The sequence below is a fragment of the Amblyomma americanum genome, chromosome 11, assembly GCF_052857255.1.
Source record: "Amblyomma americanum isolate KBUSLIRL-KWMA chromosome 11, ASM5285725v1, whole genome shotgun sequence".
NCBI lineage: Eukaryota > Metazoa > Arthropoda > Arachnida > Ixodida > Ixodidae > Amblyomma > Amblyomma americanum.
The window spans coordinates 97527456-97546190 of NC_135507.1; the positions used below are offsets into that span (position 1 = coordinate 97527456).

Below are 18735 nucleotides of genomic sequence, written 5' to 3' on the forward strand. Positions count from 1 at the left end.
TTTTATTACTGTTAGCTTTAAGGCAGTTCATTTGTGCCCATGCATTAATTTTGGACAGTGCGCTATTTGCTCGACTAGCTAAATCTGCACAAAATTCCCCTGAAAAGAACAAACTCGTGTCATCAGCATAGATTATATGATGGGCTGTTTCATCGACGCGGTCTACCTCATTGATAGAAAGGATGAACAGAAACGGGCCCAGTATGCTTCCCTGCAGGACACCTGTTTAATGGATATTATCGAGGAAAGTTCTCCTTCAATGACGACAAATTGAGAACGGTATTTCAAGTAAGACAAATAATTATGCAGACAAGGCGGATCATTCTCCAAAAATTCCTGATAAGACTCAGTCGATGACTGAGTTATAGAAGCCTTCGTACTTATTAACCTCGTGATTAATTATTTCCGTAATGTATGATATACCCAATGGGTTCATAGATACCGACCGCGAGTAACCGGTGCCGTGCCAAGGCTCTGTGATGTCAACATAGAACCACAACGGCATGGTCCACAGGACGGACAGGTTCACCAGAGCCCGCAAGGACACTGAATAACCGTCGGTGTGTCCAAGCCGAGCATCGGTGGGGTCTAGCAGCCAGGGGCACAGCTCTTTGCTCACGAATTCGACGAGACTTTTCGAGTCATTGATGTCCGCCGTGGAGCCTCCTACGCAAAGGTAGGCGTTCATCATCAGCCTCACTCTTTTCGTTAGGGGCTGGCGGGGGTCCTCGTGAAGCTGTGCTCGTCCCAGCAGCCAGTACGCCAAGCGAAAAAGTGGCGCGGATACACTCGGTCGGGTGTCGTCGTGCAGCCATCCGGAGCACACAAACTGGCCGAAATCTTCGCAGGCTTCCAGGCTCTTGTCTCTTTTCAGGCCCAGCGCCTGCGCGTGATCCAAGCAAGCCCGTGTGGTGCAAACCGCGGGTACAACGCGACGACCGGGCAGAGTGTTTGCAAGGTAGAAGACGACCGCGCCAACGATGGTGATGACGAAGAGCAGAAACACGATAGCTGCCGTCTTCCTGAAGGTGTCATGTTTCCGTCCGGTTGATCCGCGCGGCGATGGTGAAAACGGAGACCCGATGCGTACCTGCGGAGGAACGATATTCTGTAAATGAACTCCGTCCAGCCAGCAATGAACACATCTCAAGATCCCAAGACCTAAAAGCAGATAACATGAATCTACGATGCTGTTAACTTGGAAAGGACTAATCTAAGTGCATTGTGTATTCAATGGAAGTTGATCGGCAGAGCCGTAAACATTTGTCCATTTAGTTTTGGTACGAGTGATTATGGTGTTGATAGCAGCAGCAGCAATTGATTGGTGGGTGCGCCTCTCTCGCCGAGTTTTAGCCACTGTTCTTGCTCTTTATTGTTCCGCTTTCGCATTCTTCGATACGGCTTTGGATAAAGTACTCGAAGCCCCGAATATACATTTTACGTTTTGCACAGACTGCTTTACACTTTCACGTTTAGGGGATTAATAAAAAAGCACAGGCTGAAGGGGCTCGAACTCAACAAACCGTAACTTCGGGAAGTTAGAGCATCGGTTGTCAATTAATGATAATGCTCGTTTATAATCCACGGAGTTTTACTTAGGTTTTTTTACAGCTGTACTCTCCGCTTGCCGGTCAGAGGAAACTGCCGTTCACTGGAAATTGCTGCATAAACAGTTACACTGCAAGGATTCACCAAGCTGCTGCGAGTCATACATGACGTAAAGTTTTTACGAAAAACACGCTTAACACTGGAAGAAATTAGTAAAAGCAAAAATCGTGGCCCTCTACCAACTTTACACCATAAGTTTGAAATCGTACCATTTCAGATCACACGATATTTCCAATTCCCTTCGGTTCATGTACGGCAGGACAAAATTGATAGGCAACGGCATGGAAGGCCCAGATTTAAAAGCTTTGACGAGATCTGAAGAGGAAGGCTGCATTATAGGCGGTAGCTCTTTCATTACCGTAGAGAAATTGGAAACATCTTGTCATGTGTCTAGATCGGCAGAGGAGTCCAGGGGTTATTCCGGGAACGTTTATAATGACCAAACGAATCCCGGCTCCCAACTTTTGAAAATGCAATTTCAGCATATCTCCGGACACCCAGTGCCAGAGACACTGGCCAAACTATGCCACACAACCTGAAAACGAAGCATGCAATCAAAATGCGGCAAATTTGTCAGAGTGAAGCCTAAAGAAGGAGGCTCGTGTCTTATCGTGAAAACACTTTTCGCAAAAGAAGACAGGGGATCACAGATATTACCGTTCAGGTTACCATACACCGTTTATGGAATGCTCATTTTCAATCATTCTGTTTATGGCTTTAACTCTCACTCTTTCTTCAGCTCGCCAACAATGTAGGGATGGAATTGTTTGCACAAAATGACGTCATCGTCACAAGCTATCTCACGATGACAAAACCTGGTCTCGTATTTAGATCAAGTACATCAGATGTTTGAATCCGTTAAGTATTCTCATGCAACCTATCAACAATCAAAGAGCCCATAGATCCAATAACCTACATAGTAAAACACTTATCCTATAACCAGCCAGGATCCCAGTGACCACATTAAAAAACAAGACCCCTACTTGCGTATGATTATGATCCATTTGAGTACGGAACACGAGACACCTTTAACGCATTATCGCACGTCTTTACGTGAACGGCGCTTGCCTGGATCCTCTGAGCGTTGGAACTCCGCGCACCGCTTGCTAACCAGAGTTTATGGAAGCTCTGCGTTCTTACACACTGAACCCCGACCAGGCTGAGATTCTCACAGCAATATGACACTGCACAGAGAGCATTTCTGTGATGGAAGCCGCCGCGTACCATTTCCTGGAGTCCCTTGAGAGCTTCTACCTCTTCCATAGACCTCCGCTTGGGCAGCGTCTTGGGCGCTCTTAGTGAAAAGAGAAGATGGAGGAAGATGAAAACGCCCTCAACAGGTGTCGTTGTCCAACGGACTCGCATTCTGTAACACTAAAGGATCTGTTATTAGGAATGGGCGGACTGTCTCTTTTTCTTTGGTGAAGGAACAGTTGTTTACACTCCGCTGTACACGAGATCCAACTAATTCAAGAGAGCATACAAAAAGAAACAAAAAGTCAACAGCGCTTAACCTACCTTTAGAGTGCCCTGCGATAGCATTACAGATCCCTCCTGTGCCACTACTCATTCTTTAGCCGAGGTTCTGCCTACATGCGGAATAGGTCATTCTACTTAACCCTAATTTACCTTCCCCCTGACGTAACACAATCACTTGAACTCTCTCGCCCAATCAATAATATTAATGCCACCTGCCATGGTTAGTGGGTTGCTCACAATTACCTGATGAAGTTCTCATCTCCCACAGTGAGCAGGTTCTGGTAACGTCACATTGTCAGGGGACCTCTCTGCCAATAGCAGTGGCTAATCAGGGCTAGTGGCGATGACCTCACGAGTTCGCGTCAACTCTTTCAAACTATCTACGAACTTCTTGGACACCGACGGGGATTAGGTGTGATGACAGAACTAATGCATTGAAATAAAAACACTGGTGATGCTGAACAAAAGGATCGGAAGGGCGTCCTTCGAGTACACCTTTATGGGGTGTCATATTTTATTACGCTGCTTACAATGCCCGGAAGTTAGGGCCTAACAATGGGCACGAGTTAATACAAAGCCATTATATAGCTGCCGAGGTGCATGGAAGAATTGAGTCAGTGGCCCCGGCGGTAAGTAGCTGAGTTGGTTTTAAAGCATACGGTGCCGGCCGCATTTAGATGCATGTTGAATGTGAAAACGACCGTTCATTGAGATTTATGCGCAAGTGACTGAATAAAGTTTTCCGACTTTTCAGAAGCAGGAGTACTCACGTGTGCCCATAGTGGCGAGGGGAAGCATGTTTTTATACTGTTGCTTCTGAATACGCGACCGAAGTTGTATAACAGTACTTTTGAAGCGAAAACCTTCACTACGCCATCCTTTCGAGCCGACAATGATATCGCAAGTTCGACCTTGAATGTAGCTAGAAGTCACGGTGGTCGCAAGTTCCACCTTAAATGTAGGTACAGGTCAAACCATGAGCATAACTGGTGGTAGTCAGGTTCGACACGACGTCAGCTACAGCAGCGATACCAGCGGCTGTTACACCAACCATGTCGATTTTGACTCTTGATCTTGACGTTTGACCCTTGACTTTTGACGTTTGACCCTTGCCCGTTGACCCTTGGCCTTTGACCATTCTCCTTTACTTCTGGTCAAGGGGGAAAGCGTCTGCCGGCATCGCATGCACAGGTCATGAAAGTGGGTTGGATTTTGGGGAACAAAAATGGCGCAGTATCTATCTCGCATACCGGCGGACACCTGAAACGCGCTTTAAGGGAAGCGATAAAGGAGGAAGTGAAAGAAGGGAGAAAGAACGAGGGGCAGCAGTGACGGGCTCCGGAAGAATTTCGACCAGCTGGGGATCTTTAATGTGCACTGACATCGCACAGCACACGGGCGCCTTAGCGTTTCGCCTCTATCGAAACGCAACCGCCGTGGTCGAGTTTGAACCCCTGAACTTCGGATCAGTAGCCGAGCGCCCTTACGACTGAGCCACCGCGACGGGTTAAAGTGGGTTCTTCATAAAACGCCGGTGCACTTCGATGCGTTCAGCAGAACGCTGTGTGTGATTGATGCGGCGCCTGCCGTGCAGACTGATACCGGAAGCGCGCCTGTTAGAGAAGGAAAATAAATGAAAATTGATTTTAAGGACAGGAAATTACGCCTGTCTGACATATCTCGCTGTGCACCCGAACAGCCCCCGTGAGGGAAGGAAAGTTAAATAACGTTTTGTAAGGGAAGGAAATGATGCCTTTCTCGCATATCTCGGTGGACACCTAAACCGCGCCATAGGAAAGGAAAATGAAATGAAAGTTGCAAGGAAAGGAGATTACGCCTGTCTCACATATCTGGGTGGACACCCAAACCGCGCCTTAAGTGAAGGAAAATAAGTTGGTTGTAAGAAAAGGAAATGACGGCCTACTACTTCGTGTTTCAGCATGGCTATCTATGGAAACCGACAGTCGCCCGACCACAAACGTAGCCAGGGAGACGCAGCTTTTCGCTTTCGACCAGGCTTAATCACAGCTAAACCATCAGCAATCATTTTCATTTAATTTCATTCTATTTTCATTTCCTTTCTATTGTGATCGTGCCAGATTAAAAATGATTAAGGTGCAGTAATGCCTTCGTTAAGCACATCAAGAACCCATTAGCTAATACTCTATGACTACGAGCCATCATATCTGTATTACTAATTCCTTAACTGCTTTGTATGTTGTTCTTTTTTATTTTTTATGTAACCATTCCCCTCTATAAGCCTCTGGCCCTGATGGTAAAAGAAACAAATAAATCAGGACGACTACCATGCGTGAGAAAATGAAAAGAATTACCCCGAATAAATTTCAATGCTGCAAAGCAAAACATTTGACACACGAAGCGCTTGAAATCATCTTCTCCGTCGCCAATGCCAAAACAGATGTTTACAGCTAAGCCATGAGTTAGTTTCTAGCGAACTCGCTGGTAGCATGCTGTGATGCGGGCGATATTTGTGTCGGAAGGCACTGCTGCCTGCCAACGCACAACAGTGTGGAGATGAATACCGTAAAAGGGCGCTAAGCTCTTGAAGTAAAGAACAGCTTGTATATTGCTTCGGAATGGCTGCTGTAAGCACGATCGCTGTTAATATTTGGATTAATAGTGTTTAGATCTGGCCCTGTTTACGGGAGTGCGCCATCAGTAGCTTTAATAGAAAACGAACCAAAATTCTCAGATGGAGATCTGATATGAGAAGTCGCATTAGGTTTTCCGCACGAGAGGCATTCAGTGCAGCTATTAGTCATTTCTGATTGATCCTGCTGATTGTGAAATCATATACATTCCTTGCGATCACAATAAAGCCCGCTTAAGTTCTCAGTGCGCCTGTGTGTGTGTCTCTTTTCATGTCCTGTTATGTGCGCGTGCAATTGTTTCTAAAAAAGCAGCTCAAGTCGACTGGCAGAATCGTACGATGAACGTCTCACTCGCCTTTTTTCGCGACGACCTATTTGACGACACCGATACAATTATATATAACCTGGCTCCGATGTGAGCAGGCTAAAACAGTGCCCATCCAAAAACAGGGCAAAACATGCCGAGCACAACCCTCGTTACTACCACACTTCTCCGTGTGGTTATGTACTATAGTCTATAAGGAAACTGTGAAAGTGGCCCTGTATCAACTAACCATGGTGGCTCAGTGGTTAAAGCGTTGGTCTACTAATGCCGAGTTCCCATGTTCAAACTCGGCCGCGAACCGAAACGCAAGAGCGCCCGTGCGCTGTGCAATGTCCGGAGCATTCCGGACACTATTTCGGAGCCATCCACTACGGCACCTCTTTCTCTCTTCCTTCTTGCACTCCCAACTTCCTCCCTTCCTTAACGGTGCAGTTGGGGTGTCGACCGTGAAGCGAGACACTTGCTGATCCATTTCCTATCATCGCAATTTTTTTCTAAGAGTAGTAGTTGAAAAGTTACCTATTCAATATTTGTTAACCTGACTTCTAGCGAGCACATCTTAACTGTATTCTGAAACATTGCACTGCTCACAATGCTATAGTGAAAAAAAGCAACGATATAACGTAAAAATCCTTTTTTTTAATTCCTGTAAACACGCTGTATAGTGGTTGCACTGCGACCATAGATAGTTTTGCAGAAAAAAATTAATAGCATACCAATTTTGAGGGGTGTCAGGAAAGGAAACGCGATCTATCCAGTAGTATTGATAGCGTCTTTACAACAGATAACTTGATGAGAAGAGTTGAGGATAAACGTTAAGCTGGATTATCTTACTAATCCTTGATTTCCTGACGACATTATTTGTCTAAATAACTCAGCGGACCAACTGAAAAGCAGGATCCAGGACCTAGACAAACAGAACTGTGAGTCTAAAAATTAATATGACGAAACACAAATTAAGACAGGCTAGGAAAGAAAACAGCATAGGATAAGCAGAAGACCATTAGAAATTTGTGAGCGAATACATGCATCTACTGAGTCCAGGTAGCGACCGATGGTCTGGACCAATGGAGTGAAATAACTAGAAGAATTAAAATACAGCTAACTCATTATGGCAGGTACACTCATATGATGAACGGCAGTTTACCAGTATCCTGCAAGAGGAAATTGTACAACAGATCTACCATATCGGTACTAAAGTAAGGGGCAGAAACATGAACGCCAACGAAAAGAGTTGAGCATAAGTTGAGGGGAACTCAGCGAGCTATTAAAAAAACGACATATGTCAAGTTAACACACAGGAAGAGAGCAGAGTGGGTCAGGGAACAAATCCGAGGTAATGGCATCCAGTCCAAATCGACAAGAAATGGGCGCGTGCATGGCATGTAATGCGAAGGCAAGATGAAAGATGGACGTTACGGGCAGCGTAGTGAATACCAAAAGAAAGGAAGGCCATCAGAGGCATCGAGTAAGGCGCATGGCTGAGATTAGGAAGTTGCGATGCTGAAGTGGTCGCAGCAGGCAGAAGACGTGGTTCACTGGAGGAAAAAATTGGCAGTGGCTTAGCTCAGCTATGCCAGGATATACGTAGCGAGAGCTGTAGTTTCCCCTGGTTACTCATATTGTCGAGTTTGTTGTTGTGACTAAAATGTTAAGCACTGAAGAAGTACTGGGTGAGACACATTGTTTATTTATTCAACTGTGTTCACAGCGATAACCACTGCCCAAAGATCGGTATAGTAACTCGTAGTTGTCTCAATGCTGCCTACACAGTATTTAGACTGGTTGCTTTCTTTCACACACACAAGGTCAATCCTTCCGGTCCAGGATCCGGAGGTTAGAACCCGACCGCGGCGGCTGTGTTTTGATGGAGACGAAACGCCAAGGCGCCCGTGAACTGTGCGATGTCAGTGCTCATTAATCATCTCTTGGTGGTCGAAATGATTCAGGAGCTATCTACTACATCACCTCTTCCTTTTTTCTCTTAGTCCTCCTTTATCACGCCGGTGCATGTTGATGCACTCAGCGGAACACTAAGTGTGACCCATGCGGACCCCGTAGAGTATCTGTTACGGGTCCAAGTTGGACTTATTTTTGGAAATGTGGGCGGAGAGTTTGAAGGTTGTTTCACTCCCGCTACCGGCTGGACCGGTATTGCACTACCTCCGGGATCGGCCTTGTCTTTAGCGCGTCTTTACTATCCTGTCTTTCTATCCCATTTTCAGCTCTCCTTCTATATGCACGTGGTAGCGATTGTGGCTCGTCTTGAGCCTGTGCACTTTCCTTCCTTTCTTTCTTCCTGGCAGCAGTAGACAGACAGACAGACGCGTGCCGTGGAGGACCGACAGCGCTGACCGCGGCCGTAAGGGTAAATTGGTTTTTGGGGAACGGAGATGGTACCCGCCGCGGTGGCTCAGTGGTTAGGGCGCTCGGCTACTGATCCGGAGTTCCCGGGTTCGAACCCGACCGCGGCGGCTGCGTTTTTATGGAGGAAAAACGCTAAGGCGCCCGTGTGCTGTGCGATGTCCGTGCTCGTTAAAGATCCCCAGGTGGTCGAAATTATTTCCGAGCCCTCCGCTTCGGCAATTCTTTATTCCTTTCTTCTTCACTCCCTCCTTTATCCCTTCCCTTACGGCGCGGTTCAGGTGTCCAACGATATTTGAGACATACTGCGCCATTTTCTTTCCCCAAAAACCAAATATTATTGAAACGCCGGAGCACTTTGATGCGTTCAGCGGAACGGTAGGTGTGATCCATGCGACGCCTCCATGGAGACCGACACCGCGGCCGTAAGGTTAAATTCGTTTTGGGGGAAAGGAAAAGCCGCAGTATCTGTCTCACATATCGGCGGAAACATGAACCGCGCCATAAGGTAAGGGATAACGGAGGACTCCGGAAGAAAGAGCAGCGATGGCGGCGACGAAGCGCGTGCCGCATCCACTCCTCCCAGGTTGCCATGGTAACGGCGCATGAGCACAACTGGCCTCTCCCATGTACCATTGTAACGGCGCATGCACACAACTGGTCTCTCGCGTGTACCGCGAAATGCTCGACTGGAGGAAAAACGCTAAGGCGCCCGTGTGCTGTGCGATGTCAGTGCACGTTAAAGATCCCCAGGTGGTCGAAATTATTCCGGAGCCCTCCACTACGGTACCTAATTCTTCGTTTCTTCTTTCACTCCCTCTCTTATCCTTCCCTTGAGACAGATACTGCGCCATTTCCTTTCCCCAAAAAAAACGATTATTAATTATTCTTAATTAGCCTAGTGTAGCTTCCGCTACAATATGGGAGAGACATTTGTCCTGCAGTGAGCACAGTTAGGCTGACTATGGTAGTGGCGATACATCATGCCACACTATATACACCGGCACAGCACTCACTGTGAACCCGTTGGCGACCGTGCGTTAAGCTTCGAGGGGTCCTGGAAAGCAGCGGCGCTCTTGTCCGGCACCTCCGGCACGCAGACCACGACCTCTGGCGCCGACATTGCCAAAGCGGAGGCGGCTATGTTGTCGATGGTCTGAGGCAGGACGTCGGTGTCGTGCTCCTCGTTCGGGCTGGCGCATGGCAACGTGGACGGTACGTCACTGGTCGGTGGCCTGTCGAGGGTGAAAGGGCAGGGGTCGTCCGACCCAACACTGTACCGGTCTGGAATGCGGAATTTCGGCACCTTAATTGTGCGATTGTAACGTTGGTAAGGCGTTATTATCCGCTCTTCTTCCTTCAGCAGCTTTCTGAAAGGCGGACAAGATTGTTAAAGCGATGTCAATATTAGTCCCATTAGAAGAAAAGCCGGTGGTGTGTGTGTGTGTGTGTGTGTCCGTGCGCGTGTGTGTGTGTGTGTGTGTGTGTGTGTGTGTGTGTGTGTGTGTGTGTGTGCGCGTGCGTGCGTGCGTGTGTGTGTGTGTGTGTGTGTGTGTGTGTGTGCGTGCGTGCGTGCGTGTGTGTGTGTGTGTGTGTGTGTGTGAGAGAGAGCGTGCGTGCGTGCATACTCGGAGATAAACAAAATCCCGGCGATGGCAAGAAAATAGGGTGACGACATCATGCGGCTGTATGACGCACAGCAAGCCGAGCGATGCCGTTCATATTCTTCCCGTCCCCTGGCTAACATCCATATGACCGTCCATTCATATGGTGACATTCATACCAAAATTGTGACGCAAGCGTTTATCGTACAGCGTTCCGAGTGGTGTCGTACGATATCCTTTCGCATACAGCTTACATGTGCTAGTCAAATTGGAGGCTAGGTGCTGACAGATTCGAACCGTCGACGTATGCACATTCGATTGTATGCCTTCCCCCTTTCACATCACAACTGTGATGCAACCGTTAGCCGTACACCGTTCCGGGTTGTGTCATACACGCAAAGCCGTAGAACTTTAATGCATGTATAGATTATGTGCAATTTTGACGCGCAAACAATGCACCAAGGGCCAGTAATGCTTTCACATTGCCACACGTGAGCCGTATTAAATCTCTGCAGAATGTTTTAAATGATAAAATATCAACCAGACCACCCTCCCCCCTCCTTGGTAACAGTTGTAGGTGCCATCCTTGATAAATAATTTGCCCTCTAGCACGAAATGAGAACGATCGGAACAGAAATGCCGCCGGAACCGAAGCGGGAAGACCTTGTGCCACTTTTTCGATCGTCATGCTTACGCCATCCCAAACAATTCTCTCACGTGACCTTGAATCGCACGCCGGGCACGTTGTACGTGTGGTTACGGGCAATTTACAACATGTTTAAATTTATTATGCTGTTGTACACTTTCCTCTTGAGGGAAATTGGTAAACTGCCACTCATGATCTGCGAGAATTTGCCATATGCGCTCCACCCCATTCTTATCCTTCTAGTTATCTCCCTCTCATGATCCGGATCAGCTGTCACTACCTGCCCTAAGTAGACGTATTCCGGCACAATTTCTAGGCTCTCGCTGCCAATTGTGAACTGTTGTTCCCTTGCTAGGCTGTTGAACATTACCTTGGTTTTCTGCATGTTAATTTTAGACCCATCAATCTGCTCTGCCTGTCTAACTCGTTGATCATGATTTGCAGTTCACTTCCTGAGTGACTCAGCAAGGCAATGTCATCAGCAAATCGCAGAAAATTTAGGTATTCTCCATTTATTCTTATTCCCAACTGTTCCCAATTCAGGCCTCGAAATACCTCCTGCAAACATGCGGTGAACAGCATTGGCGAGATCGTGTCTCCTTGCCTGACGCCCTTCCTTATTGGAATTTTATTGCTGACTTTATGGAGGACTATAGTAGCTGCGCAGTTGCTATATATATCTTCCAGTATTTTGACATAAGGCTCTTCTAACCCTGATTACGCAATGCCTGTATGACTGCTGAGGTTTCCACTGAGTCGAATGCTTTCTCGTAATCAATGAAAGCTATATATAGAGGTTGGTTATATTCTGAGCATTTCTCTATCACCTGATTGATAGTGTGAATATGATCTATTGTGGAATATCCTTTACGATAGCCTGCTTGATCATTTGGTTGATTAAAGTCTAACGTAGCCCTGAATCTATTAGCGATTACCTCAGTAAATACATTGTAGGCAACGGATAGTAACCTGATCGGCCTGTAATTTTTCATGTCCTTGGCGTCTCCCTTCTTATGAATTAAGATAATGTTTGCATTCTTCCAAGCTTCTGGTACAGTCGAGGTCATAAGGCATTGCGTATACAGGGTGGCTAGTTTTTCTAGCACGATGTCCCCTCCATCCTTCAACAGATCTGCTGTTACCTGATCCTCCCCAGCTGCTTTTCCCCTTTTCATTGCTTCTATGGCTTCCTTTACTTCATCTTTCGTTACTGGCGGGATGACGCATTGCTGTGCACTGCTGTCTTTCTCATTAGCGCTCTGATTACATTGGCTACTGTGCAGGTCTGTGTAGAACTCCTCGGCTACGTTAACTATCTTATCCATATTGCTAATGACATTGCCCTGCTTGTCTCTTAATGCATACATCTGGTTTTTACCTATGCCTAGTTTCCTCTTCACTGTTTTTAGGCTACCTCCGTTCTTTATAGCATGCTCGATTCTCTCCATATTAAACTTCCTTATGTCGGCTACCTTGCGCTTATTTATTAAATTTGATAGCTCCGTTAGTTCTATTCTATCGGTAGTGTTAGATGCCTTCATGTATTGGCGCTTCTTAATCAGATCTTTCGTCACCTGAGATAGCTTCCCGGTATCTTTTCGAACTGTCCTACATCCTACTTCTACTGTGCACTCCATAATTATTGATGTCAAATTATCGTGCATTGAATGAACATCAAGATCGCCTTCCTCAGTTAAAGCCGAATAACTGTTTTGCAGCGCTATCCTAAACTCCTGTGCTTTCCCTCTTACGGCTAACTCGTTAATGGTCTTCTTCGCTAGCTTCTTCCGTTCCCTCTCCAAGTCTAAGCTAATTCTAGACCTTACCATTCTATGGTCGCTGCAAACGCACCCTTCCGAGGACGGCCACATCCTGAATAATGCCAGGTTTAGCGCATAGTATGAAGTCGATTTCATTTTTAATCTCACCATTGGGGCTCTTCCAGGTCCACTTCCTGTTTTCTCGTTTGCGGAAGAAGGTATTCATGATCTGTAAATTATTTCTATCCGCGAATTCGACTAATAACTCTCCCCTGCTATTTCTAGAGCCTATCCCATAGTCACCTACCGCGTGGTCGTCAGCCTGCTTCTTGCCCACCTTCGCATTGAAGTCGCCCATCACTACAGTGTACTGCGATTTTACTCTATTCATTGCTGATTCTACGTCCTCATAGAAGCTTTCAACGGTCTGGTCATCATGGCTGGATGTGGGTGCGTAGGCCTGCACCACTTTCAGCTTGTACCTCCTATTCAGCCAAATTACTATAGCTGCTACCCTCTCGTTAATACTGTAGAGCTCCTCTACGTTGCCAGCTATATCCTTATTAATGAGGAAACCCACACCTAGTTCTCGTCTATCCTCTAACCCGCGATAGCACAGTACGTGTCCGTCCTTTAGTACTGTATACGCCTCACCTGTCCTCCTAACTTCGCTAAGCCCTATCACGTCCCATTTAATTCCCGCTAGTTCCTCAAACAGCACTGCTAGGCTAGCATCACTAGCTAAAGTTCTAGCGTTAAACGTTGCCAGGTTTAGATTTCAATGGCGGCCTGTCCGGAGCCAGAGATTCTTAGCACCCTCCGCTGCGTCACAGGTCTGACCGCCGCCGTGGTCAGTTGCTCTGCATCCGCTGGGGACTGAGGGCCGAGGGTTAATTGGTTTGGTCATAGAAGGTTGTGGCCAGTACTACACCAGGGTGGCCAAATCCTGCTCTGGTGAGAGAGTGCCTTGTCGGTTCTGGTCACCGAGATAAGGCCGCACTCCAGGCCTGGTTATGCAATTCCATCGACACGCGGATTTTTTTTTTAAACCCGGTGGAGAATTGTGCGGCACCAGGATTTGAACCCCTGTCCTCTTGCACGCGAGGCGGATGTTCTACCTCTACGCCATCGCTGAATTCGCGATCTTACCGGTACTAACCTACGGGGCAGAATCGTGGAGGCTAACGAAAAGAGTTCAGCTTAAGTTAAGGACAACGCAGCGAGCCATGGAAAGAAAAATGAATGGTGTAAAGTTAAGAGATCGGAAGCGGGCAGAGTGGGTGAGGGAACAAACACGGGTTAATGACATCCTAGTCGAAATCAAGAGAAAGAAATGTGCTTGGGCAGGGCATATAATGCGAAGGCAAGATAACCACTGGTCTTTAAGGGTAACGGAGTGGGTTCCAAGAGAAAGTAAGCGTAGCAGAGGGCGGCAGAAGGTTACGTGGGCGGATGATATTAAGAAGTTTGCAGGCAAAGGGTGGATGCAGCTGGCAAAGGATAAGGTTAATTGGAGAGACATTGGAGAGGCCTTTGCCCTGCAGTGGGGTGTAGTAAGGCTGATGATGATGATGATGATGATGATGACCAATTTATTAGTGGAAGCAAACTAAGTGAGAAGCAAACATAGGAATCTACTTTGCCCGTGATTTTTTAAGCAATCAGCTTTTGCGGTTTCAAATGTTATTTAAAATATGTCATGCTAGTGGAATTCGAACATGCCCGTCATATGCACACCACCAACCAGCTGTGAGTGTTCAACCTCGGAAGCGTCCCCCACGTTTCTGGGCACCGCCACTAAGCCAGAGATTTGCGCCAAAACTCATTTGGCCTCCTTCCTTTGTTGTTCAAGCTGCTTGAAGCTTGAAGTTTCAAGCTGTTCAAGCAGCGCTCAAGTCCCACCGCTGGGAGCACCTGCCATCGCAAGACAGTGGCGCATCGCTGAACCGTTGCACCGCTGCGCCAGGAGGGATATGAGGAAGTCGAGAACCTTCTGCATATATAGGAATTAACCCCTCATGCTATCACGGCATACTCTTCAGGAGGAACTGAAGTGCCCGCCCAATTTTTTTTTTTGAAAATGGTAGCAGAATAGTCATTTTGCACTCGGGCAGCCACCTGTTGGGAAACCAAGAAATGTTTTGGACGTTGGAGTACTGTACATCATCCTTCCGAGTTAAACAGCTGCCAGCAAGCACATGACAGGGCGCACTTGTCAGGAACCAGATATGACTGTCAGATTATGACGAGCCCGGCTCGTTCAAGCTTCCGCCAGGGAGCTAAGCATCTGTAAAACTTGGAGGCATGCTGGCAGGTTCGTCGCTCTGAGGTTCGGAACGCGCGTTCCTGAGCTGAATTTAAAAAAAAATTGGTTTGTAGGGAAAGGAAATGGCGCAGTACCTGTCTCACAGATCTACGGACACCTGAACCGCGCCGTACGGGAAGGGATAAAGCAGGCAGTAAAAGAATAAAGGAAAAGGTGCCGTAGTGGAGGGCTCCGGAATAATTTCGACGTGCGATGTCAGTGCACGTTAAAGATCTCCGGGTGGTCGAAATTATTCCGGAGCCCTCCACTACGGCACCTCTTTCTTCTTTCACTCCCTCCTTTATCCCTTCCCTTACGGCGCGGTTCAGGTGTCCAGCGATATATGAGCCAGATACTGCGCCATTTCCTTTCCACAAGAACCAATTATTATTATTATTATTATTATTATTAATATTATTATCGTTGACGTGCACTGGCATTGCACAGCACACGGGTGCCTTAGCGTTTCGACTCCATCGAAACGCAGCCGCCGCGGTCGGGTTCGAACCCGGGAAATCCGGAACAGTAGGCGAGCGTCCTATCCACTAAGCCACCGTTTTCGCTGCACAATTTCGTAGTTTGACGGATGGTGTACGATGCCCTTGTCCTTGTTAGGGTTGCTTAGGGTTATCTCTAGAGCGGGTACTCTCATGGCAAAGAGGAACAGCAGCCGCCGTCATTTAGCCCCTGGAAGCGCTGAGAACTATGGAAGTTTGTTATGTCTCCGTATATGCGGTAGCCGGGAGCCCCTTGGGCTGCGAAACGCTTCTGTCCCTTGCACGAAATGCGCCATATTTACCCTTGAAGCCTTGTCAGTGGCGCCGCGGCAGGCCTGGACAGCGCGTGCTTTGGTCCTTGTCGGGTGGCTGGTCCGTGGCATTCGATGACTTGAGGGCAACGCGAGTGGAACGGCTTCTGGTGCCGATCGAAGACAGGGCGGCTATACGAGCTCGTCGAGAGGCGTGCTGCCGGCGCTCAGGGAAATCTTCTTCTGCCTTCTCTGTCGCGCGCAGTCCAACCCACGCGTTGAAAGAACGATCCTCTTCTTTTTTTAAGAGGTCCAGCTACTCGAGGGACTTCCGAAGTAGGCTGCGTCAGCGCTGGCATCCTAGTTTGTCGCTGATGTGAAAATTCCTGCTTCAGAATCTTCTCGGGAGATGTTTGAGGCTTTTTATAGCAGTTTTAAAAGACCGGTTAGTTCATGGTCGTCGTTAATAAACAGCAAAATAAAAACAAAAAATGATGGTCTATTTGCATGGCTAAGCTAAATGCAAATTAGGTGTGCTTGCATTTCAGTTTCACTTCGGTTCCGTTCATCGGATCCATTGTTCACGTATGGAAGTCGTTCGGATAGCGATAATGAGTTAATGCTCAAATTTGCGGACTTGGTCATTCCCCACTTAGCATTCATAGAGCTACAGTCTGCAACCTGTTTTTTATTAGCAAGCTCTGGTATGTGATGCAGGTTTTGCATTGCTCTCGGGTTCACATTCAGAAGTTACACCGGATTTTTGCCGTCTTTATATGGGCTTCCGAATGGGAACGTTGCAGCCGAACGAACCTGTTCCGGCGGGTAAAAGACGGGGGGTTGGGGCTAGGGCACCTCTTTTTAAGGCAGCTGGTGAACCGTTTTTGGTTTTTTCGCGACGTCTCAGACCCGTTCTTGCGCACCGTGTGCCAGGTGAGGCTGCGGCGATTGCTGCCCGAGTTTGTTGTTACCACAGAAGAGCTCTCGGGTGGAATTTTTGGTTACTACAAAGAGATTGGAGCAAGTGTTAGGTTTCTTTCAGCGCGTTTTTCCAGCGATTATTTGTATAAAACTAAAAGAAAGAAGTTGTACCATGATCTTTGTGATATTGTTTTCCCAGAGCCTATGTACAGGGCCTTGTACAGTGGAGGTCCTGGAGCTGATGTTTTAAAAAGGGTAAAGAAAATGCAGGTGCCACCAGGAGTAAAGACCTTCTTTTTTAAATTACACACCGGGACACTCCCAGTTAAAACGTTTTTGGAAGGAAAGGATTTCTTTTTACCGTGGGGATCGAACTGCTTAATTTGTAAACAGCCCGAAACAATAGACCATGTTTTTTTGCATTGCTGGGAAGGGGTTTATTTTTGGGATGTGTTACAAAGGACAATAAAGAAAGAGCTACCACTTGACGCGCAAGGAATTCGTTATTTAAGCACAGACAATGAGGATGGGGTACCATTTGATCTCATAATGCTCTTGGGCCTCCACAGTATATGGCGCTCCAGAATGGCAGACTATTATTGTGACAAAGACGCACGACCTTCCCGAATTTATTTTCGGGAAAGAATGGACTGCTTTCTGGCCATCCAGAAATCAGCTGCGGAGCCTCCCGAGTGGCTCTCGAGGCTAGAGCCGCTCTGTATGCTTCGTGAATTTTAGTATGACGAAGCCAGACTCATGATGGCTGACCACGACAGTGTCGTATGTACAGTACTCACGGATTGAAATAGGACATTCGGAGCGCTAGCCTTGCAGTGCCACGCAGGCATGTGGTAAACCACAGGCCGGCTCATTGGCTACTGGAAGGAACAATTCTGCTTTGTAGATGTTCTCCCTCTCGCGCCATACCACAATGCACCACCTTGGTTCCATGAGCGTCTACGGGCGGCGCTCCATGAAGCGACGGCCACGCGCTCCGAATGTCCTATTTCAATCCGTGAGTACTGTACATAGCGTTTTGTGTGTTTTTTGTTGAGTGTTTTTTGTGTAAATGTTATGAGTCAAAGCCAGGCAATAAAGAAAAAAACAGAGTGGTGCAGCGGTTAAGCGATGCCCTACTGCCCGGCCATGGCAGGTGCTCCCAGCGGTGGGACTATTGCGGTCCAGGTTGCTCTTGCCAAGCAACCAATCATTAATCTAACTGCCAAATCCACGGTTAGAAGTTTGCTCACCATCCAGTGGGCAGGTTGTGACGACGTCGGGGCCTAGAGGCCTGGGCGTCCGCTTGCGCTGCGGGAGGTGGCTGGTTCGAAAACCACCACAGGAAACCCAATGGTAAAAATTGGCACAACCCAATATCGGCCTATCGCCCGGCTTCCTCGAAAACCACGCTGCGCCCTTTCGGAGGCAAACCTAGTTTCGAACGTTCAGCCTGCAAAGGTGGTTCGTGTTTCACTCCCGAGTGAACAGTTCACCTCAAGGTCATACACTCTAACCAACGTGTCGCACAGACTACAGGTTCAACACTACTGTAAGCGATTCTTCGTTTGAAGAGAAAAACAGAGTATCACTGTGGTCTTGAAAAAATTTTAATTTTAATTGGTTTTTGGGGAAAGGAAATGGCGCAGTATCTGTCTCATATAACGTTGGACACCTGAACCGCGCCGTAAGGGAAGGGATAAGGAGGGAGTGAAAGAAGAAAGGAAGACTGAGGTGCCGTAGTGGAGGGCTCCGGAATAATTTCGACCACCTGGGGATCTTTAACGTGCACTGACATCGCACAGTACACGGGCGCCTTAGCGTTTTTCCTCCATAAAAACGCAGCCGCCGCGGTCGGGTTCGAACCCGGGAACTCCGGATCAGTAGTCGAGCGCCCTAACCACTGAGCCACCGCGGCGGGGGGGGGGGGGGGGGGGGGGTTGAAAAAATTGGAAAATCGGTTTTTTTGGGGAAAGTAAATAGCACAGTATCTGTATCACATATCGGCGGATACCTGTACCGCACCGTAAGGGAAGGGATAAAGGGGCGGGTGAAAGGAGAAAGAGGTGCCGTAGTTTAGGGCTCTGGAGTAATTTCTACCACCTGGGGATCTTTAACGTGCACCGAGATCGCACTACACACAGACGCCTTTGCGTTTCACCTCCACCGAAAAGCAGCCGCCGCGGTCGCGAGTTCGAACCCGGGTACTCCGGATCGGTAGCCGAGCGCCCTAACCACTGAGCCACCGTGGAGGGTAGTGCCAAGTTCGGTTTCTGCGGCCGTCTAACTCTGCTAGAAAAAAATAGGAGGGCCACAAGGGATCTACCGCGTGAGGCGAATTTAGGATTGCTTCACGGCGGCACTTA

General features: G+C 47.7%; 1 protein-coding gene across 1 annotated transcript; it reads right to left on the reverse strand.

The window, feature by feature from the left end:
• Positions 1-223: 223 nt before the first annotated feature.
• On the reverse strand, positions 224-15665 carry LOC144110782 (uncharacterized). Its single transcript, XM_077643876.1, has 4 exons — positions 15503-15665; positions 9405-9623; positions 2833-2902; positions 224-1090 (listed from the first exon to the last, which is right to left on the reverse strand). Exons 2-4 carry the CDS (start codon positions 9509-9511, stop codon positions 347-349), a joined length of 921 nt encoding a protein of 306 aa, XP_077500002.1. The 5' UTR covers positions 9512-9623; positions 15503-15665; the 3' UTR covers positions 224-346.
• Positions 15666-18735: the final 3070 nt, after the last annotated feature.